The sequence below is a fragment of the Drosophila eugracilis genome, unplaced genomic scaffold (genome assembly GCF_018153835.1).
Source record: "Drosophila eugracilis isolate 14026-0451.02 unplaced genomic scaffold, ASM1815383v1 contig_670, whole genome shotgun sequence".
NCBI classification, from domain to species: Eukaryota; Metazoa; Arthropoda; class Insecta; order Diptera; family Drosophilidae; genus Drosophila; species Drosophila eugracilis.
Genome location: NW_024573558.1, coordinates 300,357 through 325,107, shown reverse-complemented (window position 1 = coordinate 325,107; position 24,751 = coordinate 300,357). Strand labels below are relative to the sequence as shown.

At 42.2% G+C, this 24,751-nt stretch overlaps 2 protein-coding genes across 3 annotated transcripts; one reads left to right on the top strand and one right to left on the bottom strand.

Annotated features, from left to right (window-relative positions):
* Positions 1-951: 951 nt before the first annotated feature.
* Positions 952-7,377, bottom strand: LOC108104222 (discs overgrown protein kinase). Of its 2 annotated transcripts, XM_017210165.2 has the most exons (4): positions 7,241-7,377; positions 6,528-6,625; positions 4,547-4,636; positions 952-3,891 (listed from the first exon to the last, which is right to left on the bottom strand). In XM_017210165.2, the coding sequence occupies exon 4, from the start codon at positions 3,821-3,823 to the stop codon at positions 2,516-2,518; it is 1,308 nt and encodes a 435-aa protein (XP_017065654.1). In that variant the 5' UTR covers positions 3,824-3,891; positions 4,547-4,636; positions 6,528-6,625; positions 7,241-7,377; the 3' UTR covers positions 952-2,515. The 2 variants fall into 2 exon arrangements, with proteins under 2 accessions (XP_017065654.1, XP_017065655.1); XM_017210166.2 differs by lacking the exon at positions 6,528-6,625.
* A 4,344-nt stretch (positions 7,378-11,721) lies between these two features.
* LOC108104214 (transcription factor Sox-10) lies at positions 11,722-24,230 on the top strand. Its single transcript, XM_017210157.2, has 3 exons — positions 11,722-12,113; positions 21,162-21,308; positions 22,297-24,230. Exons 1-3 carry the CDS (start codon positions 11,914-11,916, stop codon positions 23,519-23,521), a joined length of 1,572 nt encoding a protein of 523 aa, XP_017065646.2. The 5' UTR covers positions 11,722-11,913; the 3' UTR covers positions 23,522-24,230.
* Positions 24,231-24,751: the final 521 nt, after the last annotated feature.

The following is a 24,751-nucleotide window of genomic DNA, read 5'->3' as shown; positions in this document are numbered from 1 at the left end:
AGGATGAACTTTATATGGTGCTGGATCCATGCCATTTGGGGTTCCCCCACCTCCTTAACAACACAAAAACCAAATTTAAGTAAGTTGTGTTATTATTGTTAAGCTTTTTAATGCCTCGTTTGTAATTGTTATTGTGAGTGGTGTGGCTTATTTAGTGGCTGCTTTTATTCTGTTCACACATACATATTTCATGTTCAGTTTAATTCGAAATACTTGCTAATTACATAAATGTGGCGTGCACTTATCGTTACATCCGTCGAATTCCGACCTAACGTACTTGTTAAATGTTTCATGAACCGTTTCGATTTCGTTAGTGGTTATTTTGTATTCCATATCACTGTTGGTGGTTTTTTAATGTTTATATGTTCATATCGCCCATGATATTATCGATATTCGTCTATTCGACTTGAACTCGATTCAAGTTTAATTAGTTATTAGTTCAAAATTCTATTCTCAATATACATATACAGTTAATTATACAAAACTTTCGGAATTACTATGTTTTATTTCAATTTGTTAGTTTCTCTATTTTCGCTTATGCTGATGGACTTTTCACACAAGATCGTTTAGTTCTCCATTTCTAGTGGCTCATAATTGTTATGAATCGTTTTGTCGGGCTTTTCGATTTCATTTCTATCAATAAAATTCTAATGGTTTAGTACTCTGTATGCTAGGAGGAAAATCACACATATATTTTATTTTTTACTTGTAGGGTTTTGGTTACTTGGATACTTCGTATGTACACTTATTAGGTTATTAGTTCTGATCTGGGAGGAGGCGTGGGGCTATGTCAACGGAGGATCCCCGGTTTCTGGCAGAGCTACATGGTCATGTTTACAAAGTTGGTCGATTTGCAAGGCGTGCGCTTTGGATAGTGGTTCCGTTCCAGAAACAAGGCGGATATTGCCGAAACAATTGGGAAATAAGGTTGGGAAAACAAAAAACAATATGTAAGAAATATCACGTAATGCATTTTTATTTAAGTTTTTAGTGGCTTTTGCGTTTAGTGATCCTATTTTGTTTCTTCTTTTTAATTTTTGTTTGATTCGTTAGTTTTAGACTGCCAGCCGATCGCTGTGGGGATTTACATGTTTTACGTGTTCTCATAAGATATAGTTTGTATATTTATATATATTTATAATTTTACCCATTTTCTCTTGGCGCATTTAGAATTTAAGTTTTTTTTTTTTTGCATTTTTGTGTTTTGTTTTTATTTTTATGGTTTGGTATTACTTATAAACAAATTTCATATTATAGCTATAATTTATTAGCTAGCGTTTTGTAATTTTACCTCTGAAGGGCCTTACTTCATTTTAATTAAGTCGAAAATTTAATGCAAATTGTTTTGTGTGTGTCTAACGCTATTTATACGCTCTCTATCTTAGTTACATGATTTTGTTGCGTAAACAAAAGGGCTGCCCCACCGCCCATCCTCCTTCCTCCTCAATTTTCCCGGTGATTTCCCTTCTGCTTGAGAAATGCGCGCAGTTAGTGTTTAAAAATCGGAAAAGTATATATGAACACAGGCAGCAAAGTGCAGGCCACGAAAGTATATATAGTACAAATATACGGGGATCGTAGGCGATACAATAAGGTATATAATATAACATAGGAGGGGCCTTAAAAATCAATTGCTTAAAGCTAAAGAACGTCCCCTCTACTGCACTTGATCATCATAATCTTTATCATCGGTTAATTGCGCCCCGAAATCAGTTAATCGGCTTCAACTTAGGTTACAATGTGGGTGTTTTGCTAGATAGCATATGCAATTTGTATGGATTGGATTCGCTATCGCTAGTGCCTATATTCTAGGGTTAGGGACACTCGCTGAACGGGCTGTCCTTTATTTCTTTTACACAAATATTACACTTACAATCGAGTTATTATGTGTTTCATGATCGGTTTTAAATGTTCTGCTTGATTTTGGGCTGGGATTTCAAATTAACAACGAATACATTGAGCCGGCTGAGAGCAATAGTCAAATGCAAAACAGAATTAAATGCCTGCGTATCCTGGCTCACCTCCCAAATCCCGCGAACCCGTTCTTAACCGCCGATCTATTGGCTGCTTTTCAGGGATCTCAATCAATTGAACAGTGCGGTTTGTTGCAGTTTCTTGCAGCCAAGTTGCAATCGTTTATGTTCTATAGTATAAATTAAATTAATCATAGGCTAGTTAATTAATAATAAGCGCGCCCAACGTTCTAACATCTGGGAGCAGAAACCAAAAATGTCAAAAAACAAACGAAAATGTACACAAAAAAAAAGAAGTTAAGCGCTGCGCTTTGCTCTGCTCCGCTCCTCTTTTCTCACTGCTCTCATCCTCCGTTCTTGGCAGGGACCTGGTCCTCCTGCCGTTTTGGATACATTCAACATGTTTTACCGCATATATAAAGCAAGTATTATATATATATAAGGTATATATAACTATATATTCTACATGTATAGTTTTGCTGAGTTCTGCTGTTGTTTGTCTACTGTGTCGTGTCCAGCGTCGCAACCTAAACGATAAAATATTATTTAGCGTTCCCCACGCCACCGCCACCGCTCTGCATGCCGCCCACTCCACCCCCGCCGCCACCGCCTCCCTGACGCATCCTTATCGAGGGTCGACGTTCAGGCGTATCATAAGGCGGTCTCGACGAGTTTGTTGCCGCCATCGAATCGTCCATGTTGAGTCCATTGCCGCCGATCAGTTGGCTGCCGTTTCCTCCTCCATTGCCGCCCAACATCGCCAGCGTTTGTCCGCCTTGGAGTTGCTGTTGCGCTGCACTGCCTCCTCCGCCGCCAAGTGCCGCATTAACCTTGTGCTGCTGCTGAGGATGGGAGGCGGCAGCCGCTGCTGCCACTGCCGCCGCTGCAGAAACCGCATCATGTCCCGCCTGGCCGTCCCCTCCATCCTGCGCCTGCTGAATGGCCTGAGGATTCCGTGGGGCACCGAACTTCAGCAGATTCCAGTCAAACACATAATCATAAGTAAAGCCCAGACGATGGAATAAATTCCGGAAGAGCTTGCGCAGGTGGCAGTAATCGGGACGCTGGTCGAAATGCATCTGGCGACAGAAATTCAGATAGTTGACGAATTCGCTAGGGAAGCCCTTGCACAGCACCACTATAGAGGTGGACAGCTTCTTCTCCGAGATCCTCTCGTACTTTTGCCTCTTATTGGCTGCCTTCAATCCCTGCCAGGGCAAGGCTCCCAGGTTAAAGTACATGAGGACATAGCCGAGGGATTCCAGGTCATCACGACGTGACTGCTCAATACCCAAGTGTGTATTAATTGAGGCATAGCGGGCGGTGCCCGTGAGGTTCTTGTTTTCCCGATACGGAATGTGTTTCAGTGATCGAGCGTCCCGGAACTTCTTGGCCAAGCCAAAGTCAATGATGTACACCAAATTACCCTTCTTGCCGAGACCCATTAGGAAGTTATCTGGCTTAATGTCGCGATGGATGAAATCCCGGGAGTGGATGTAGTCGATGCGGGATATCATCTGGTCCGCCAGCAGCAAAACCGTTTTCAGAGAAAAACGGCGCGAACAAAAGTTGAAAAGGTCCTCCAGCGAAGGTCCAAGTAGCTCCATTACCATCACATTGTAATCTCCCTCGCTGCCACACCATATTATGCGGGGTATACCTATTCCGCCCTGCATCGTCTTGTAGAACTTTGATTCGATGTGCAGCTGGGGGTGCTTGGTGCGAATACACTCTAACTTTATGGCCACCTCCTCGCCAGTGTTGATCGTGGTGCCTAGGTAGATATCGCCGAACGACCCCGATCCGATTTTGCGGCCGAGGCGGTATTTGTTACCCACGCGCAGCTCCATTTTTGAATGTCTGTTCCTGTGGGCTTCTTTGTGTGGATGTGGGAATTCCTCGAAATAGCGTTGCCTTTCTGTGGATAAGGAGAATATGACTTTAGTTCACCTTTTTCAAATTGCTAAACTTGTATAAATTGTGTGGTAGAATTGCGCAGTTTTCATTACTCATAGTAAACAAGTGACAGATTCCAAGCAGATTAGGTGGTTTTCACTCCTTGCTCAGGTCATGAAAGTAAACTATTTACTTTCTCACTGCGATAGGAATTGAAAAAGTGGCTACGATCCATAGGATCACTTGGATTTTATTAGCATAGATTTTACTACTTTAATAGGAACAGCAAATGGGTCTGTCTATCACAACTTGAAACATCTTATTCACAATTATTCATGACATATAAAAATAGCAGAGGTGTTTTTACAAATATCTACAAATGGAAATCCCACTATAAATTTTACATACTACAATATGTCATTTTAATAGGTAAGGTAATCAGCAAGTAAGTAATATGGCTAGACACTTGCCTTATTAGCTATAGTTAAAAATGACCCTCTACTATATAATTAAAAGTAAATTATTTTAGAAATTTCAGTCACTACTCATATACTCATACATTTATCACAGGAAAAATTATGGTTTTCTAGGATTTACATTGTGATAAAAGATAACTAATAAAATAATTTTTTTAACCAATGCACCACAAAGTGTTCCTCAATTTCCCATTTTCTCACCTGGCGCTGTCCTTTCGTCTAACCTCCTCTCGTCTTCCTTTTTCGATTTTTCTCAAGGCAGTCGCTTCAGGCTCTTTTTGGGTAGTGTTTCTGAAAGAGTTATTAAATTAGTTTTCTCAATCTGTTTTGGTGGACTACGTGGTCAGAGGGAAGTTATCTTTTAATCTCACTACACATAACCACAGCATTAACCCAAAATCGTGTTTAATTCGCATATGTTTTCGATGATAAAGATTTTTGGAAAATATAAATAAAAACACAGCGCACAGCAACAATCGATATCGAAAATAGAAACCGCTAGCTAAGAATAAAGGCAGAGAGCGAGAGGGACAAGTAAGCTTGGCTTAGGTTGACACAAACAAAAAAACAACATTCAAAGGCAATTTGGATGGCAGCTGAAATGCACAGTGGGGAAAAAGATAAGAACCCGAACCTCGCACAAAATAAAAGTTTATCTCGTTTATTTACATTTATAAGTGTGTGTGGCTTTGCAGTCGTCGGTGTTTATTGATTACGAATGGGGAAAACAAAAGATGCTGAATTAATAAACGATGAGTAACGATAATTTAAGTGAACAGAAAGAAAAATATTTAAAAATGTGACGTTATCGTAATTTTTAATCATTTGAAATGCATAAATCTTCTATAATAACCTTTTACTCTGTAAGGAGTTAAGAAATCAAACTTTCTAGTTTCATTGTGCTTTAGCCCTTCTAAAAACTTGTGATGAAATTAGAGTTTTATTTGTATTCGAGTGTATTCCAACGTGACGACACCAACAACATGGGACAGTGAATCAGCAATCAGAAAATAAAAAGACGAAGCAGAGATTAACAACAAATAGATAAAAGAAACGTGTGTTCGTGTGTGCGTGGAGTAAACAATTTCCGACAAAAGGGAGAAATAAGCAAATAAAAAGCAGTGACTGTGAAAATGCCACTTAAATGACACTTTTGGTGGTGAAAAGCACAAACATGGAAGATAAAGCGCATAGAAGTGAGAAAAAGAAGCAACAAGCAGAAAGTTTTCACTTGCCGGCCAAAAATGACAAAAAATTAAATTTAATTGTTGTTTTTGGCGGCTCTCTCTCTCGCTATTAAACCCTCTCTCTCTACCCACTTTCCGTCTTTCTGTGCGCTTTCTTTTACCGCTCACGCATTTAGATCGCTCTCTCCCTCGTTCTCCTTCTTCTTTTGCCCCCTCTCATAGCCTGTTCTAACCTCAAAACTTGCGACTTCTGTTGTTGTTGTTTTCGCTTTGACTTTGATTTATTTTACCGAAATGTACCGTTTCTTATTGGTGCCACCTATGCTGTACACAGAAAAAAATTAGCCGAAACATCAAAATACTTAAATAAAACTTTAAAATATTTGAATAAAAATTTAAAACAAAAAAAAAATGAATTTGTTGGCAGAAACAAATTCATAATCTAAAATTCTTAAATAAAATTAAGTACTTTCATTTTATTTTAGTGTAGTTCTTATACCTTTGCGTGCGAGTTAGACATTCAATTGATTGGTTTTATTTATGGCTTTTCCTATTGGCAACTTAATATTTCGTATGGTATTTACGAGTGTTGTTGCAAAAAATAAAAGAAATGGATTACAATTGCAAAACAGCTGCACGTTGCGTTGGCGGATGCCGAAAAGCTTCCGCAAAAAAAAAACGCACAAGAGAACAAAGAAGAGACAAAAAACAGTTGTTTAGCAGACGCCATAAAAATAAAAAGCTTAAATAAACACGGAAAAGCAAATATAACACAGAAAATAAAACGAAAAACCTGGAAATTAACAAATCAGCAGGGAAACCAAAAAAGAAAACGGTTCTATGTTTGCAATTTATTTTTCAACGTCAATGGCCTCCGAAAACTAACGGCACTCTTTAAATGCACTGCGAATAACGGGGCTGATAAGGTGCAGCCGATAAAGGCGGGTTGAAAAGGGAGTCAAGAAAGCATACAGTGGAGCAAATTCGACACTTACTTATTGGCTTATTTTCCTATTTCCTTTTTTCTTATTCTGCTCTGCTTTGCCCACTTCCTCTGCTGGCGTCGCTGCTGCGTTTTCTTCTTCTAATTCGACTGAAATCGAAATCGAATTTTTTAATTGGATTGATTCTGCCACAATAATTTTCATTTTCTTTGTTTTAGAGACCAGACTTTTGTTTTTGTTGTAGTTGCCAATAGCGCACACAAACACACACGCACACAATCACTTTTTGGGGCCACACGCAAGCGCATTTTATGCAATAATTTTAATAATAATGCATTGCTGCCATATTTTAGTTATTTTATATGTTAACTTTTTCTTTATTTGACTTTATATACAGGGTTTTCAAGGCTAGTTGCAGTACAAAGTGTTAACTATAAAGCCAAGAAAACTAAACGAAACGAAACGGAACTTGGAATCTTATAAAAAAACCAAACTTATGCGAGTCGTTTGCCCTGGCAATAGATTCGTGTATACTAGTCGTTTCGCTCACACTCGCGCTGTTTTTACCGCGAGCACGTTGCTATCCCTCCTGCTTCAGCATTTTCACACCAACACAAAGACGAGGGGCACTCGCACTCATACACACACACTGGAACTGAGACACTGAAATGCTGCTGGGAAATTCGAATTTTCATGCGCGTGGTCAGCACCGTTTTTGAACTTGCTACGGTGCTTCTTGATCCGAATCTCTATTGACCACTTACGTTTTGCAGGATCGCTGCGTTTTCTTTTCAATTTGCCTGGCTATTTCACATAGAATTCGACAATTTTACAAATTTACGCCATCTTGATATTAGTGCAAGCAAGAGCCAGTGTGACCGTGGCGGACAAAGAACAAATTCTATTAAATACCATATTAGATTTAGGAAATACTATATATGTAGGTGATATTTAATTTCAAGTTTAATTTCTAAAAAGGCTTTATTAGTGTCCGCAAATATATATATAACACATTTTATTTAACAAAAGTTGACAATACCTCTTTGATTGAAAAATTGAATTGAAAATTCTTATAGCCTTAATATATACTGTGTTTGTATTATAGTCAGACAACATTTATAATGTTAATTGAAGGGCCAAATATTGTTATGGTGTTAAATTTATATTTGTAAAACATATTGATATAAATTATTGTAGTGTTAGGGTTTCTTATGTCTTGATTATATTTTAATAATTTTTATAACATCAATGTAAAAGCTTAAAATATTATTGAACTGGTACCCATTCTATTTTTTTATGAATAGAATATAATTTTTATAAATATTATGTTTTATAATAGTTCAATGCAAATAAATGCATGTATGTCCAATCGGAAATTAGAATATATACAAACCATAATAAGAAGTAATAAATCATTATATGCGATGTTACACTGTGTCTGTTTTCGGTATTTTTTCTGCCCGGGACTGGTCTTACTTTGAGCACAAAGTTAAGATAACGACACTGGCCTAGCCGGAACACACTCCAAGCCTAGCGAATTCACCTTCCTAATTGATTTCCTCCAAACACAGATGTCGCCTTAAAGCCAGCGCAGGACACTTTTTAAATATCAAAGAAGTTATCTTTTGTTTTCCGTTGGAATTTTACACTGCAATTTATCAAAATCAATTGCTACAAAATGGAAGTAGAATTCGTTTTAAGTCATTTTTCTAATTTTTCGTCACAGATAAGACGTTTTTAATCCAACTACCCAAAAGGTACAAATAAATGAAATCAGAAAACGGGAAATGTATCTGTGAGATACATTCAGTTACTGGTGAATGCCAATTTTGATGTAATACCGAGGTAACGAAATACCTGAAACGAATGCCTTTACTGCTGCAATACGAATAAAGCAAAACACGTGTGAATTCCATTAGACGGCCCCCAGCTTTTCCCCTTTTCCCCATTTCCCCATTGAACCCCCTTCCCAGCACTTTCCCGACTGTGAAACCCAAGAAACGGTGACATAAAAAAGGAAGCGAAGGTAGATGGTTATGCACATATGGAAAGTGTGTATGTTTTTGTGAGTGCCAAGGTGTGTTTTATTTCGAGTTTCGTTTGGGGGTAGATAAGCAATCACTCAAAATTGATAACGTGAAGGGGACAAGAGGAATATAGAATTTGGTATTGGAAATGCGAAATTTTGAATATGATATATGGAGAAAATAAATCAACTTCTTTTTTGTCACCTATGTACATCCCCTTATATATATCATATAATTCCTATAAACCTACCTAATTTCCGTGCCTTTCCTTGATCGTTTTTAATATCTTTGAAAACCCGCCTTTGTTTCCCATTGGCTGGGAAAAAGAGAAAACAAAGCAATTCAACGAGGCTATTGAAGATACAACAAATAAAACCAGAAAAACCACTCGTTAACCGCTCTCACACACACTTGTTCAGCGGTATCTCGCTCGCACTCACACACTCAAAGACTCGCGATCGTTGGCGAATGGAAATCGTCGTCACTCGACCGATGGTCAACGACTACAAATAAAGCGAAAAGAAGACATAAAGGTGAGAGGCAATAAAAAATGAGGGAGTGTGGGTGGGGTGCCGCTTGTATGCAAATGATCTCTGATTTCCATATTCCAAAAAGCACTGGCAAAAAATGCGATCTATTTAGAGGATTTACTATTAGCTTTGAGAGCTACTAAGAGTCGAGAATTTCAAATTTAAGTAACTTGATTGTTATCTAATTTTTCATCTTATCTCAAGGTATTAAACATCTACCAAGAAAGTTAAGAAAGTTAAATAGAAATCAATATAAAAACATCTTACTCATATTTTTCTTACAGTGCCCTTTTGTATTTTTGCATACTTCCTGACTGCCCGTCGCTGCTGTTCTTGTTTACAAAATATTTCCGCAACACATGTCGTGCTTGTGGAGGCTCCCATCTCCCAGCTCCTCTTTCCTCGTTTCTGCCCCGCCTCTTTGCAACAGTACGCCCCCTGCCTTCTTGTTCTAACGCAGCAGCTATGTGGAAAAAGTGCCATTTGGTTTCGTTTAGCAGGCGGCTTGAAGTTTTTTATACGTTTTTTAGCTTGTCGGCGGCTTAGATCAAATAATGCGATTTCATGGCAAGTCGCAAATTGTCAAGCGGTCGTCGCATCCGCCGCCACGCCCCCGCCCCTCAGATGCATTTCGACCTTTCTGCTCCAATTTGATTATGAAACATAAAAAAGGAGGAGGAGGAAAATTAATTCGCCTCCGCTGATTTCTTTTCTATAAGCGCAAATATTTTTAATTAATTCAAAATCGTTTTTTGCACATTTTTCCGCGCGCTGTTTATCAACAAGTTGTCGGGCTTTGAAGTTCGCCGGTCCAGAAAAAATGTTTAAAGCCGGGCGGGGGGATTTGTTAGATGGCCGCCCATTAAATTTCCTAGACGCGAATCAATTTTCCAGTCGCTGCAGTTCAGCGAACTGCCCTCGGAGTTCTGTATTTGGTTTCACTGTATCGGACTCTTTTTTATGGAGTATCGTATAATTTTCGTTTTGATGCCTTTTATGACACTTCCAAAAAAGAGTAAAAAACGGGCGCTGCTCGACGTCAGTTTTGAGGCTCGATTTCATCTCTCCGAAACGGCCTAGGTATTTATGATTCCGTTTATGCATTTCTCTGTTTTATTGTCTAATTTTTGTTACTTCGATTTGTCTGCCTGGCCGGCGGCGTTTGAAAAAAGTTAATTGAGTTGTAAAAATTATAAAGTTGTAAAAACCCCTAAAAATTATTTGGCGGCCAAAAGTTATGCGATGCAGATACAGATTCGGCTCCCCGCTTCCAGATGAAACCAGCTGGAAAACAAAAGCGTAGCCAAACTACACTTCTTCGACGTTTTACGAGCGAGGAATGAATAGCTCTCCGTTCCCCGATCATTTCATTTCTTTTCGAGGGTGTTTTCTCGGGTTTTACGATTCCAGCCAGAGGTAAAATCTAGTGCAAAGTGGTTATGAAGAGATCTTACCAGATCACCTGATCTGGCCTCCAATCTGATTTCGTTAAATGTTTTATCATTCTCAAACCAAACCAAATCTGCATTTTAAGATAAACTCGATCTCTCTTTAAGTAAAACACTTATCATCAACATTTTTGTGCTGAAGAGCTGTCTAAATTTACAGCTTGACTAGCTAAGTTGAAATATAAAAATTGTTAATTTACCAAAATGAATTACTTATGGGAGTGCTAAGTTAATTTAAAAGCCAATAAACTTGGACCCGAATAGTAAGAAACTGGTATCAACTTTTGGTAAAGATTTTCCAACTTACCTACTGTCAACCCTGGGAACCTATCCATCATTTCCCACCCCATCCCCTTTCATTGCCTCCATTCTCCTCGTTTAACCCTTAAGTCCTTAATGATCTTATCGACTTCTCATTAGCAATCGTTACTCCCCAATCCTCGGTACTTATCCTCATTCAGCCCGGGTCCTTTCCCACCCCCCTCATCGGGTAGCCAAATACAGCTGCAACAAGTGGCAGGTCTCTAACGATCCCGAGGGCCAACCCCTTAACCCGAAGTCAAAGTCTTCGGAGGTGTCATAAATCCACATGTGGCTGTAAAGTGTTACTAATTTCTGTTTCTGTTTCCATTTCGATTTATGTCTCTCAGCTCGGCCCATCTCACGGTCTCTCTTTCAGATACCCTACAGGTCTTCGGGTATATTGTGCTTCTATAAAGATATATATCGTGTAATATTTTAATATATAATGTACCTTTTTTGGGAAAATTCTGTTAACTGCGCACTTTCAAGACTCTTTTATGTTAGAAAATGTTATTATGAAGGGGTCTTAAGGTGAGATTACTAAATGTATTCCACCTTCTAGACTTTATCCATCCTCATATGCACTAATACTTATAAACTACGAGGTATTATTACGAGGTATCGACCCACCTAAATATAATTTTTCAACTCGTTTGTGACAGTCGCCCCCCATCCCATTTTCGATTCCGCTCTGGGGCCACCTAATTTCACATGAACATGTTAATGTTTACACGCGTACCGCGATTTTTATGTTCGCCCCCGCCGTTCGGCCGCCCTGCTGCCCCGCCCCCAAAGACCCCCAACCACCCCCAAGATAGAGCTAACGATCCAACCAACCACCGTCTTTAGCTTATCGCCACGATCGTCAGAAATCCGACGGCTGCCGAGCGCGTCTTGGGGAAACGGCCGGCGATCCCCAAGATCAGTCGCAGTTTGCTCGTCAGCCTCGTCGCGTCTCTGGTTATCCGGCTATCTGAACAATCCGTACAAATCGTAAGATCCACCAAGTCGGAAATTCCCTGCGTGGGTGAAACTATAAGATCAGAACGCGCTTTCGGTGATTCGGTGACGCAGAGTGCTTTGTGACAGTGCTTGAACTAATTTAACAGAGATCCTAGTCTCGCTGAAGATGAGCGAAACAGCCAGCTCCAATTGCTCCAAGGATCGTGCTAAACCGGTGGAAACCCTCGTTTTGGCCAACTATGCCTTGAAGGCCGAACAGAAGAAGGCCCAAGGACAAGGGGGCCGCAAGGAGGACGAACGCATCACGACTGCGGTGATGAAGGTCCTCGAGGGCTACGACTGGAACCTGGTTCAGGCATCGGCCAAGTAAGCTCTCTTTAAGATAAAGGATAATTTATATTACTAGTTGGACAGTCAGTTGGCATGAGTCTTTCATATAAGTTTGCTAAATAGAATGAACACTAAGAAGTGTTTTCATTCAGATAGAAATCTTTGGGGAAACATCTTATACTGAGATTTCAAAAATGAAATTACTCTTTTATTAAATATTTGAAAGTAAAGTTATATAGGTTATAGGGGCATCCTTTAAACGAAACTTAAGCAATTGCCAAAAACCTTCTGAAAACATATCCCACATCCTGATGAGCAAATTGAGTCCTCATCGAGGAGCAGCCCCCAGCAGAGGGAGCAGAGCCATGAATGACTAACCAACCTTCGATGAGTTCGCTGATTAACACAATTTCCAGGCAGATATGCATATACGTGGGTTTTCTTTTATTTAACTGGATAAACAAACCTGGCGAACCGCAAAGGGAAAAGAGAAAGAAAGGAGGGAAAACGATTGGGAGTCTGCCGGCATATGTAAATATAAATGAATTTACACATTCACACATATTAGACAAACAAACCACGGCAACAACAAATTGGCCAAAGGCAGAAATAATAGGAAAAGGCAATAACAAGCCACCAGATACGGAGATTCGGAGTACAGGCCTCAATAAATGTGCGTTCGAGATGAAGATGAAGATGAAGACGACGACGACGACGACAAATCAATTCAGGCATAAAAAGCGAATAAATATGTTTTTAGCGTAAAGATGCTAACTGCTAACAAGGTGGGGGATGGGGTCCCGGGGGGAGGCGGGGTGGCTAACCACAGCAGATCTCAGCTCAAGCGAACCGAGCAGTTGACACTTGACAAGATGTTCCGTATTTTGGAGTACATATATAGTATCTCGAGTCGTGAGAAAGACGAGTGGCAGCAGCGGCTGATCCCTGTGATCCCTCAGACTCCAGATTCCAGATTCTCCGGATCCTTAGCAGCCCTATCTCTCTGTTTGACCGGCAATTAGCAAATGGCGGGGCTTCCAGCTCCGGTCTTCGAGCAGGGGTCCCGGTCTTATCTGCGTTTGCCAGTCGCTTTGTTCTCTATTTTGTCGCCGTCGCTTATCACTGGGCAGAGATTACACTTGAAGAATAAGTTTGATAGGAACTATGATCGGAATAGCAGTCTAAAAAGATGAAAGGGAAAATGACTACTGAATCCGTAATAAAAGTGGCTGTATTAAGAATAAAGCAAGAAAACCTCGGAGTTAATATTGATTTACTATCCCGTTTTCCCCCAGTGCTGGTTTTCAGCTGTCCAGGGACAAACATCCTTGGGCACAGTTGCCCCTCATTGCGAAATGCGCAGAAAGCGCTGTCAAGAGCACGTGTGTGTTTGCACAAGGATATGAGCGCCATTTCCTTTCCTTTATCTATCCACAGTGGGGCCCCTTCACCCTTTACCTCACACCCCTTGAACACCCTCCTTCCTGACTATCCCTCCACCTCGGTGGAAAGTGTTTACCTTGCGCTTTATGAGCCTTGTTTATTCCCACTTAAAATCGCTTAAATGCACATCGCTCAGCACCAAGTCCCCGCTCACTTCACCGATTACCGGGCACCCATGTCACCTTCCAAATTAAATCTCTTAAACGGCGAAAAAATGCTGTAAGCGATAGATTTAATTGCTCCTCTGTTTGCGCTGATTGACAGGAGGAATTCATAGGAAATTGCTTTTCTTTTTCGCTTTTTTGCTTGCTCTCTTTTGGAGGGAGTACACAGGAAGCCAAGCAAAGCTCGGAAGTGAATCTGGAAAAGTCGAAAAACTTGGAAGTCTCATGGAAAGCAAGAAATTGATTAAACTATTAGTTCGATTTCAAATGTTATTTACCTAAACTGGTTTACTTGGCTGACTTATTACCACAAAATTCTAAAAAATATCCCAATCAACTTCCCAAGGCGAGCGCATAGCAAGTATGTACTACAAATTTGTGGCTTCCTTTGCTAATTTTTTATGATCCGCTTTTGGCGAGGGGAGACCGCAAACATTTTACGGCTGTTTGATTTGGTTAAATGAATTTCGCATGAATTACTTAAAATGGTTATTTAAGCGCAGCAACAAAGTGCCGAGGAGCCACTTGAATAGTCTGACGATCGGCGTCGCCCGATAAATGCATGAGGTTTGGGTGGGTTTTGGTTTGGGTTTGTTATTAAATAATACTCAGACCATGTGCGGAACCCCTTCTTATGCGCCCTGCTCTATTTGCTTGGCTCGATTAGATATGGGCTCCCAAAGGGAGGAGGAAATGTGAGCCAGTCGGAGGAGCCGCAACTTCGGGTAGGACTTTGGCGACCCTATAAATATTTCATTGCTTATCTCCGTGTCCGGCCCGAGGTGTTATCATATATACGAGTATAGTGCTCCTCAACCAGGTGGGTAGGGCTCCTCCTCCTCTTGCTTTCCCATGCCTTCCATAGTTCTTCTTTCGGCGCTGCGACGAGTCAATTTACATGGCCCCAACAAGTCATCTCGGGCAGCCTAACCAAACACTTCTCTGCTTCCCCATGGAGGAGGCTCCACTGGAGGCCCCGGCTATATCAACCCATCAGCTGGGGAACAGTGGGCCAGATCGATTTGTGCTTCTGTACTATTCGTAGTTTAACTATCATGATGTTGATAAGGTATTGCTAATACGATGTAGATGTATTATAGATTTTGCCACTTTAGACTTAACCTATTAATTTCCCTTAAAAGTCATTTAACCCTTCCGTGCAGTTCCACTGTCCTTCGCTTTTCGGCTGTTGGTGTAGCCGACAGGGCCGGCAAACATGTTCCTAGCTGTTGCTCCACCTCATGTTGGTAGAAGCCTCACCCTCCTCCCATCATATGTTGGATGAGCTCCCACCCGCCCCCAAGCATACGCCCTCCAGAGGAGCAACCTCAGCTTTTGGTGGCCGGTAAAAGTTTGTGCAGCGGCAACAACAAGAACAGATACACGTGCGGCTTACAAGGCAAATATTGATTTTGTTGCCGCTGACGGCGCTGTTTTTGTTGCTGGCCCACAACCACAAATGCTGGCCAGAAAGTTTCCAGCCTAGACTTTCGCTTTGCATATTTTTTGTTGCAGAAAGAATTTACAAAACATCGGGAGCTCATCTCCCCGAGGTGTTGTCGTCATTTTGTGGCCCCCATCGATGGGGGCATTTTATGGCCAGGTGAGCGCGACAATGGCCGAAAAAGTTGCCAGCCAACTAAACTGCAAGTAAGCCATTTCGGCGGAACGATGTGAGCCAAAGCCAGCGAGGCTCAAAGGATTCCCCGATTAAGGCCACGAAATCTGTCCAAGTAGGGTGGAGTTTAGGGTCGGAAATGAAGTGGAACATCGATTTGGTGAGCTCATTTTTTGATTTTGCTCATGAGGGGTCTATAGGACGATCAGATATATCCAATTGGGATTCTATTACAAAAAAAAATATAAATACCAATGGAATAAATCTTAAATATTTCAGAAATTAAGCTTAGGCTGATATTATAACCCAGGTCAGTGGAGTTGAGAATCAAAGGGTATCCCAAAGTTGAGTTAACCTTCCGCTTTCTGCTGAGCTCGGGGTATTTTGCCGAATATTAAACAACATTTGCGCATAAAATTGAAGGCGCTTTTGATCCGGCCATAAGCTTTTAGCCGAAGTACTCGCACATTTCGGCGCAAATCCGCTCGATATGGCTTTCAAAAAGGGTTCAATGGCTCAGCGGCGTTCCGATTCCCCAGCCACCCCTCCGATTGTCAGTGTGTGTTTCTGGTGGCATCGGAGAATCCTGTGGCCGCAGTTGCTATGGAGGGAGCACCCACGCGATTATTCCTCGAATGCCGAAGTCTGCCGGAAATCCCGTGCAGAAATACTCGATGGATGGGCGGAAAATCGCCAGCGGCAAAATAGGTGTGGAAATTCAGAGCGAACTTTTCGTGTTTGTGAGATTCCAGCAAGCGCGTTGCACTAGAAACCGGGCAAACATTGTTGGCAGGAAAGTAATAAATAATATTTTGTGTTGACCTTCCCTCCTGCACTTGGGTGAATCATGCAAATTCGCCCGAATCGAGGGAGCTGCTTTCTAAACTCTTAAGCGGCCGCCTTTGATTAGAAGTGAGTCATTCGGATCTCTAACATCAGATTACAGCAATGAATCACCGCTGCCTTACATAATTAAAGGGTCTCTTCGGGTCCTTAAGCACTTGGTAGGCCGCCCATCTAGGCCGGGAACTTGATTCAGGGCCACTACACGACAATCATCAAATGTCAGGGACACATATCCAGCTGACAGCATTGATTGTAGCTGCAACCACCCACAACCCGCCCAAAAGCACCAAAAAAAAACGGCCACAAAAACCGGAATGATGCAGAGCTCTTGCTCTTCGCCACTTAAACTGTCGCTCTTCATTGCGTTCCCAGCTGCCACGCCCCTTTGCCTGGGTCCTTTCACGCCTATCCAGTTGCTCCTAGTTGGGCAATGGCGCAGGGAATACGTGTCCTTTGCGGGGAGTCCCCGCAGCCCGCGTTCCCAGCCACTCTCCTCGAGTGCGGCACAGTGCGCTGTAAAAATAAATTGACTTGGAAATTGAAAAAAACAAGAAAATGAAAATGAAAACGAAAGCGGGAGTGGCAGTAGAAGTGGAAGTGGAAATGGATGAGGACGTGGCCAAATGAAATGATAACAGAGAATGGGATCGAGATGAAGTGGCCGAGAGGCGACTTAAGGCGAAAGGGAAAGCTGCGGCTCAAAAGGCCGCTCCTCAAGAGGTCGCCATGTGCGGATGCTTCATGGGCACTCCGATAAGTTTCCAATAAGTCCGGCCATTCCCATTGATCCCTGACCTAAGACGAGTAGCCAATAACGAGATGTTTATCTTGTTACGAGAACCACGCAAAGTTTCTCGAAGGCACTGAGGAAAACTGAAAGTTTCTTGAAAGGCATTTCGGGAAACTTCCATAGAAAACAATTTTATTTGGTTATAGTTTTTAACAAGATTAAATTTACATGAAATCCGTCTAGGATAGAGGCATTTAGGAGAGGGTTCCATAGAACTTCACCTGGCATTTCTTGACGTCGTAAGCAAGCCAATTGGTTTCGATCATGTAGTCTCCCTCAGGAAAGGGCAGCACTTCCGTGACTTGGAAATACACCGTCTCGACTGGCAGCTTCTCTATAGCTATATCATGCTGGAACAAGACTAACTTCGTAAAATAATGAAAATAAGGGAGATAATACCTACATCAAAAGGGCACAGATGATTGAAGTTCGTGTGGTTTTCAACCATGGTAAACCAAAAGTTAATAAACGGACTCGACTTTCGGTTTTTGAGAAACCTGCAGGCATCCACCGTCACATTGTACATGAAAGGTCTATAGCCACTAAAGCGCTTGAACATGGCTATATTCAACTGGAATATAGGTTGCATTACCTACATTAAACTACAAACTTAACAGGGTATAGTTACCTTAATTTTGGTCAGCGGAGTTTGGATCAGATGGTACTTCACCGAAAGGTACTTGTAGCTGCGATTCACCGACTTCAAAAAGCAATACTCAAAATCCCCGAAATTCTGGTCATAGTTTGCGCACTTGACGTTGGTAAACTCAAACCTGGAAGTTATCTGTACCCTCTGTTATTTAATATCTATACTAACTCGTACATATACTAACCTCAGCCACTAGATATAGAACAACGGTGAGCTGAACAAGCAAACTTCCCATGTTATACATTTTAAACCTCCGAAAGCGAACTGAACAATGAAGTAAAAGTAATTCGCAGTTTTGGATGTCTGCTTTCCACGCGATTAACGCTGCTGATCAATTTGAGATAAAATAATAATGGAAATCCGAAATTCAATTCGTATTTTGTTATTACGTCGTGGAAAATTAATATAAATATTAGCATCTGTTCTAAAAATAAACCCAAACTAATTATTTGTTAGATAAAATCACTTATTTCCTAATTTCGTTCCCAATTACCAAATCATTTCCATGAAAAACTCATTGACAAACTCGTTTGCAGTGATCTTCCATTATTGTAGACCATTTTTCCAGTGCACCTGGCCAATGGCTGCCACAAAGGCCGAGCAAACCCAGATACCACTCTCACGGTAGCAGATCCCCTTTGTGGTAAAAAGGGGCAGTGCCACCGCCTTATCACCTTATCAGGGCTCCTTGGTGTTTGACCACCTTTTCGGACGAACTTCGGGGAAAACTCTGCGGCCTGACTGGAACAGAAAAACAGAAAAACAGAAAAGAAGAAAGGCCCACCGACCGCAGAGCAAACAGGCGACTGCATCCGTTGGATGCATTTTAAATTTGTTTGACAAAAGTGTCGTAAAAGGCGGCGGCTGCGTGGGAAAATGTGGCACTGCCTAAGCAAATAAGAAATAAAACGAAAGATACAAAAAAAAACAACGAGCTGCGGCGGCTGCAATTTGTTTACACGCGCTGTATCTGCTAGATACATTTCATATTTGTGAACTTGTGAAAATCGCTGAGACGTCTCTGCCGCTAATTAGGCGCATTTGTCCCCAGTTTTTGACATGCGCTTACAAATTGGAAATGAAAATGGGCATGGAAATGGAAATGGGAATTTTCGTGCCATGTTTACAGCGTCGTGTTAAAGCTGTAAATATTTGGGGCTCCTCCCCCGCTGGGAAATTTAATAACAAAAGCGGCAAATGGCCCATTGCCGATAAAAGATGCGCAACAAAAGCTGAAGAGTATCTTCGCATCTTTGTATCTTTGTATCTTTGGCATATGCGAAAAATGGAAAGCTGCAAATTCAAAATTCCTGGCCGTCTCCGCTCATTTCTCATATTTGCTCATCGGCTAACGGCCACTTGAAGATATCACTTAATGAGATTTGCGCATCTCCGAATGCAACAACAGCAGCAAATAATGAAGACGTGCTTGAGTTGCCAAGTGCCCCGGGGATCTGCTACACATACAGCTCTGGGGGTTCTTCGGGTGCATAGGAAGAAATATTTTTAAACTTAGAAATCTCACAGCATTCAAATTTACGTGCTCAGAATAATATTTACCGCAGAACCATAAATAGAAGGTAGTTTGTTCTTTTTCTACTTATGAATGAAAATCAGGAACTTAAAGCTCAGTAAGTCTGCAAAAGCGACCACAATTTCTTGCTGTGTAGGCCTGAGAGCACTGCGCCACCTCCCAAGTCCCAGAGCTGAGTGCAGCAAAACGAACATCACTTGATTCTGATTAGCGTGCTGTCAAGCGTGAGAGTTGCATATATATTCTGGCAGATATTTTTGACTCGGGCGGGGGAGGGCGGCTGCATAGGATGCTGGTCGGGGGCGGGGCCACGACGCCGACGATACCAGAAGGCAGATAACAAACCCCAAGACGATGTCCATTTGGCCTCCGGTCGCGTTTTTAATCGCTTAATAAGCTCGGCCGAACTTGTAATTAAGCCCAGGCCAAAAGCGGCTAAAAAGGAAATTCTGAAAAGGGAAATGAAAAATATATGGCTGTTTTCACCTAACCCGGGAAATTAATAACTTTCCACCTTCCCTTTTATTTTGTTTAGTTACTTTTAAGGTTTTCCTTTTTACTGACTTTATGAAATTGAGTCCTTTCTAGCAAAAATTTATTGACTTTTTATGGTTATTCAGCAGAAAAAGGTTTTGGGTATAAGAAGGAAATCCCATACTTTGGGATACATTTTTGATTGGGAACTTAAGATATAAGATATAGTGAGAGAGTTTAATAATCTACTCTAAATTGGTAACATTCGAATTTTAAAATATTTCCCAAATCATTTCCTTTCCAAATGCCAAAGTCTTATGTTCATGCTCACCACTTTGATTTTATATTTTGTGTTTTCCCACTGAGCTTGCTATCAATTTGAGGCAACACCTGAGAGCACCTGCTCATTGATTTGCTCTGATTGAAAGCAGCTTCTTCTATTTTTGCGGCCAGGCATAGAATGCAGCCAGGCATATCGAATAAACCCGCCCACGAGGGCTTCGGCCACGCACACCCAACTCAATTGGAAGATTTACCAAACAAATCTCTTCCCTGATCATGTTTACTTAGGATAAATAATTCAATATAGGAGCCTCCGAAAAGGTGGGCCAGCCAAAGGGAAATCTCGGGCATCGGGCCATAGTGTCCCGCCCCCTGGAACGCCTATCTCTTTGATTGAATCTCTGTCTTCATTGTATTCCTCGGAGCTTGACATGCTAAATAAAAATGAATGCGTAGATAAAGACAATGTGGGTGGGTGCTGGGAGGTGTCAGCTGGAACACTGCTACAGAAGTAGAGTCACTAGTTTGGAGTCCATTTAAGATTGTAAGAGGAAATCCAATTTTAATCTAGGTTAAAAGACAGTTGAGAAGATGCACTTCACTATCTCTATAAATATTCCTAAAAAAACAGAAACTTACTTTTAAAAGCTGATAAATCTTTTTAGTAACACTTCACTCCCCATCTTAGTTCTTAGCATTTTGAGCAGTGCACATATGTATATCGAATTTAGTACATGCTCGTACCACAATGCTCAAAGTTATCATATGCCTCGTCGGTTCTTTTTGGACCAGCTTGTATTGCTTTGTCAATGGAATTATTTAGAAGTCCTGGAAAGGCACTCGGAGGCAGGAGGGAGCGTTGCATACTTCATGCAAAGTCAAGAGTTGTGGCAACCACTTAAAGGATTCCCAATGCTGTTTCGCACAGCTGAAATAGATTTCCATCCGCCGAAAGCCCACTTCTTTGGAATTTTGCACGATTTTGCTGATTGCTTTTGTTTGCACTTCACTTTTCCACTACCCGCTGCTCTTTCTTCTTCTAAAAAATACATTTTTGACTGCACTTCTGAACTTTTCTGGTCTCCGGCCCTGGGGCCATTTCTTATCTTCTATTTGTCAAGGCAAATAAAAGTTTTAATTGCAAATTTCAGCTTGACATTAGGCGTTGTTGTGCTGCTTTTTGGTCTTCAACGTCACCCTGTCATTAATGAAAACTTATTTACCCGGCCAACAAGTCACTGCAGCCTCTGACTGATTTCTGTGCACTTCTCCATCTCCTTCCAGGGCTCCCACGGACCGCAAGAAGGAGCACATCAAGCGCCCGATGAACGCCTTTATGGTCTGGGCCCAGGCTGCCCGGCGGGTCATGTCCAAGCAGTATCCGCATCTCCAGAACTCCGAGCTAAGCAAATCGCTGGGCAAGCTGTGGAAGTAAGTACAAGTACCATCTCTGCTTTTCTCAGCTTTTCTATATATACACCACTCGGAATGAAGGAAAAATAGGAGGGAAAAATGAAAAAAAAAACAGAGACACGTCTCCGGCTGCGTAAACGTTGGGGCATGGACCACTTGAAAAGTGTCTTTTATAAGCTCCACTTCTTGGCCAGACAAAGGAGCCACCCGGAGAGTGGGAAAGCCCTCCACGTTTGGCTAAGGGCTTTCCGACGAGACAGGGAATTGCATCTGCAGACATTTCTGGGAAATAACACCGGCTACTCTGAGGAAACTGAGTACCAACTGAGGCTCAGCAAATAAAGTCAGATCAGCATCTGAGAAGTCAAGATAAATACATTAGGTTTACCTGTTGCTCAGTTATTAGGGAGAACTGCGGTTTTATTAACTCACAAAGCGGTATTATATTAGATTATTTTCCATTTCAATGTATGGTTTGAAACATTCACTTCCGTTTCAACGCAATTTCCATTTATTTCTTGCTGAGATTTCTGTGCTGCAGTGACAGTCAATTATTCCGGGCTTATTTATGGGCTAACCCATCGGCCCAGCTCGGATTCCCAATTAGCTGAGGCGGATGCTTCGCCTTCTTATCAGTAGAAGATTCCACTTCTTATCGCCTGAGGCCCAAGCCGCTGAACTGTGAAATTTTAATTTCGAACCGCGCAATATTTTATTACAAACAATATACGAAAACGACGCCGCTGGGCGCAGATCGCCTTTTGGCCTGACAGTTTTGCAATCATCAAGAAGAAAGAGATCAGCGGCAGATTGTGATTCATCCAATCGGAGATGTAAAATGTATTTCTATATACTTTGCTACCCCTTCCATATTCATTCTATGATGAAATTCTTAGAAGGTAGATCAGAGTCAATGGACCTATTCCCAAAAGTGTTCCCCCTAAAAACTCTCATAACTCCATTCTCCCATTATGAGCCCCATTGATACTATTTCTCTACTCTACAGAAATCTAAAGGATAGCGACAAGAAGCCCTTTATGGAATTCGCAGAGAAGCTTCGCATGACGCACAAGCAGGAGCACCCAGACTACAAGTACCAGCCGCGTCGTAAAAAGGCGCGGGTGATGCCAGCCCAGCAGAGCGGGGAGGGAGGATCCCCGGGACCAGAGATGAGTTCATCAGCCGTTCCCGGAAACGCAAAGCCAAGGAGCAGCACGACCAATGGCCAAAGGCGAGCCGGGAAATCAAATGCAGCTGGCCTGGGAAGCTGCCCCTCGACCATCTCCGGCTCTAATGTGGGCACAAGCTCCTCCGATGTATTCAGTAATGAGGCCTTCATGAAATCCCTGAATAGTGCCTGTGCGGCCAGTTTGATGGAGCAGGGTCTCATCGAAGCTGGCCTGGATTCCCCATGCTCCACGGCCAGTTCGTTGTCCTCCTTGACGCCCCCGGCCACGCCTTACAGTGGAGCCCCCTCGAGCGGGAAATCCTCAGCAGCAAATAACTCGAGTCTCTTGCTAAGGCAGCTCTCCGAGCCCGTGGCCAATGGAGGCCATGATTATGGAGTACTGCTCGAGGCTGGCAGGGAGTATGTGGCCCTAGGTGAGGTCAATTATCAGGGACAGTCGGCGGGAGTTCAGAGTGGAGGAGGTCAGGAAATGGATTTCCTGGAGAACATCAACGGGTATGGGGGCTATGCGGGCAGTCGGGTGAGCTACCCTGGCTACTCATATCCCACAAATGGGAACCACTTCGCCGGCGAGGAGCACCAACAGCACCAGCAGCAGCAGCAGCAGGCGTCACAGGCCAGTGGAGCCTTAAATTACAAGCCGGCAGCCACCGACATCGATCCCAAGGAAATTGACCAGTATCTCATGGATCAAATGCTGCCCATGACGCAGCACCACCATCCGCACAACCCCCTGCACCACCCGCTGCACCACTCGCCGCCTTTGAACTCCTCCGCCTCGCTCTCCTCGGCCTGCTCCAGCGCCAGCTCGCAGCCGGTGGTGGAGTACTACGAGCACTTGGGCTACTCCCCCGCAGCCTCCAGCAACCTGGCCCCCAACTTCGCCCACCAGCAACCGTATGCCAACGGGGCAGCCGCCCTGACCCCCACTCTGAGTGACCCCGCACCGCAACAGGAGCTGCAGTCCCAGCAGCAGGAGCAGCATCACCAGAATCCATCGCAGCATCATCTGTGGGGCACTTACCCTTATGTCAATTCCTAAGCTACTTCATTTGCACATTTGTTGGGGGGCACTGAAAGAAAAGGGCCATAGCAGCTGGCACATTTTGTACAGATAAGCTTTTTGGGGACTTTGTAAGCTACTTAAATAAATTCCTAGAACAAGAAGCACGGCATTCCTAGATGTACTTTGGGTTTTTCATCTTAAATCTTGAATGAAAATATATATCCGAATATTATTTTAGATATTTATCCCCATCCCATAATAAATTATTATAAATATAAAAAGTTTAACATAATTTTGGCCTTCTTTGTTGTGAAAGTGAGACTTCCTTCTTTTTCTCTGTGCACACCACCCCCTTCACTTCCGTTTCCTCCCCTCTTTATGGGTCACTTAGATGGCTTTCGTTTATTGGTTTATTGTCTGTGCAATGTCTGTGTGCGTGGGGAGCTGTGCATGTGTGTGTTTTTTGGCCCGAGGGTCTTTTCAAAGGTTCCCTGCAATTTAAGCTAATCGCTGCGATTTTCCTTTATGGCTGCATTATTTCCTTGCCCCATCAATATGCAATTCCAGTAAGAATCGAAGGAAAGCCATGACCATGCAATCTAAATGGAAATGCCCGAAGTTTTCGTGGGAACACAAAAACACCGAGTTCATAGCTAATTGTGAGCAACGTAAACTAGTAGTTGTAATTCGTAATCCTAAGGACATAACTCTTAATTGGTCAGAAAGTATACGGCAAAGTATAAGCAATGTTAAAATGTTAGCAATAAACTATATAAATAAATTAAAAAGTGTTTGGTTTACATTAAATGTTGGCAGGCTTATAAAATATTGCTTGGAAAATAAAATGCGAAATGGAAGCAAATTTAATTTGAAAATACATAGAATTTCAGCCAATGAAAGCAACCAAATCAAATTTGTATCAATTTACAGTTTGCCCGTAAATGGAATTAATCCGAATATCCTTGATTTTCCTGGAAAACAAGGCAACAAAAATGGCCTTGGCACAGGGCTAACATCTCTCAGTTCGGGCGTGGCTTATGACAGTTTCCCACACTCGGCAGCTCATGTCTGGTTTTGGGTGTCTACACCCGGGCTGTGGGCTGTGGGCCGTGTGGCACCTGTAACCGTTGTAAAACCAAAATAAATTCCAATGGAATTAACACCTAGCAGACGCCTACCAAACGGGTATTTCACTTCGTTTTTCGCCGGGCAAAACAATTTGAAACAAAATGAAAATCACACTCAGCCTCGAATGGGAACGCGTTA

Bases quoted from the DNA above. Each gene is read 5' to 3' on its own strand.
- LOC108104222 (XM_017210165.2), bottom strand. From the start codon at position 3,823: ATGGAGCTGCGCGTGGGTAACAAATACCGCCTCGGCCGCAAAATCGGA.
- LOC108104214 (XM_017210157.2), top strand. From the start codon at position 11,914: ATGAGCGAAACAGCCAGCTCCAATTGCTCCAAGGATCGTGCTAAACCG. The intron at 12,114-21,161 runs GTAAGCTCTCTT...ATCTCCTTCCAG, and splicing joins CTGGTTCAGGCATCGGCCAA to GGCTCCCACGGACCGCAAGA. The intron at 21,309-22,296 runs GTAAGTACAAGT...TCTACTCTACAG, and splicing joins TCGCTGGGCAAGCTGTGGAA to AAATCTAAAGGATAGCGACA.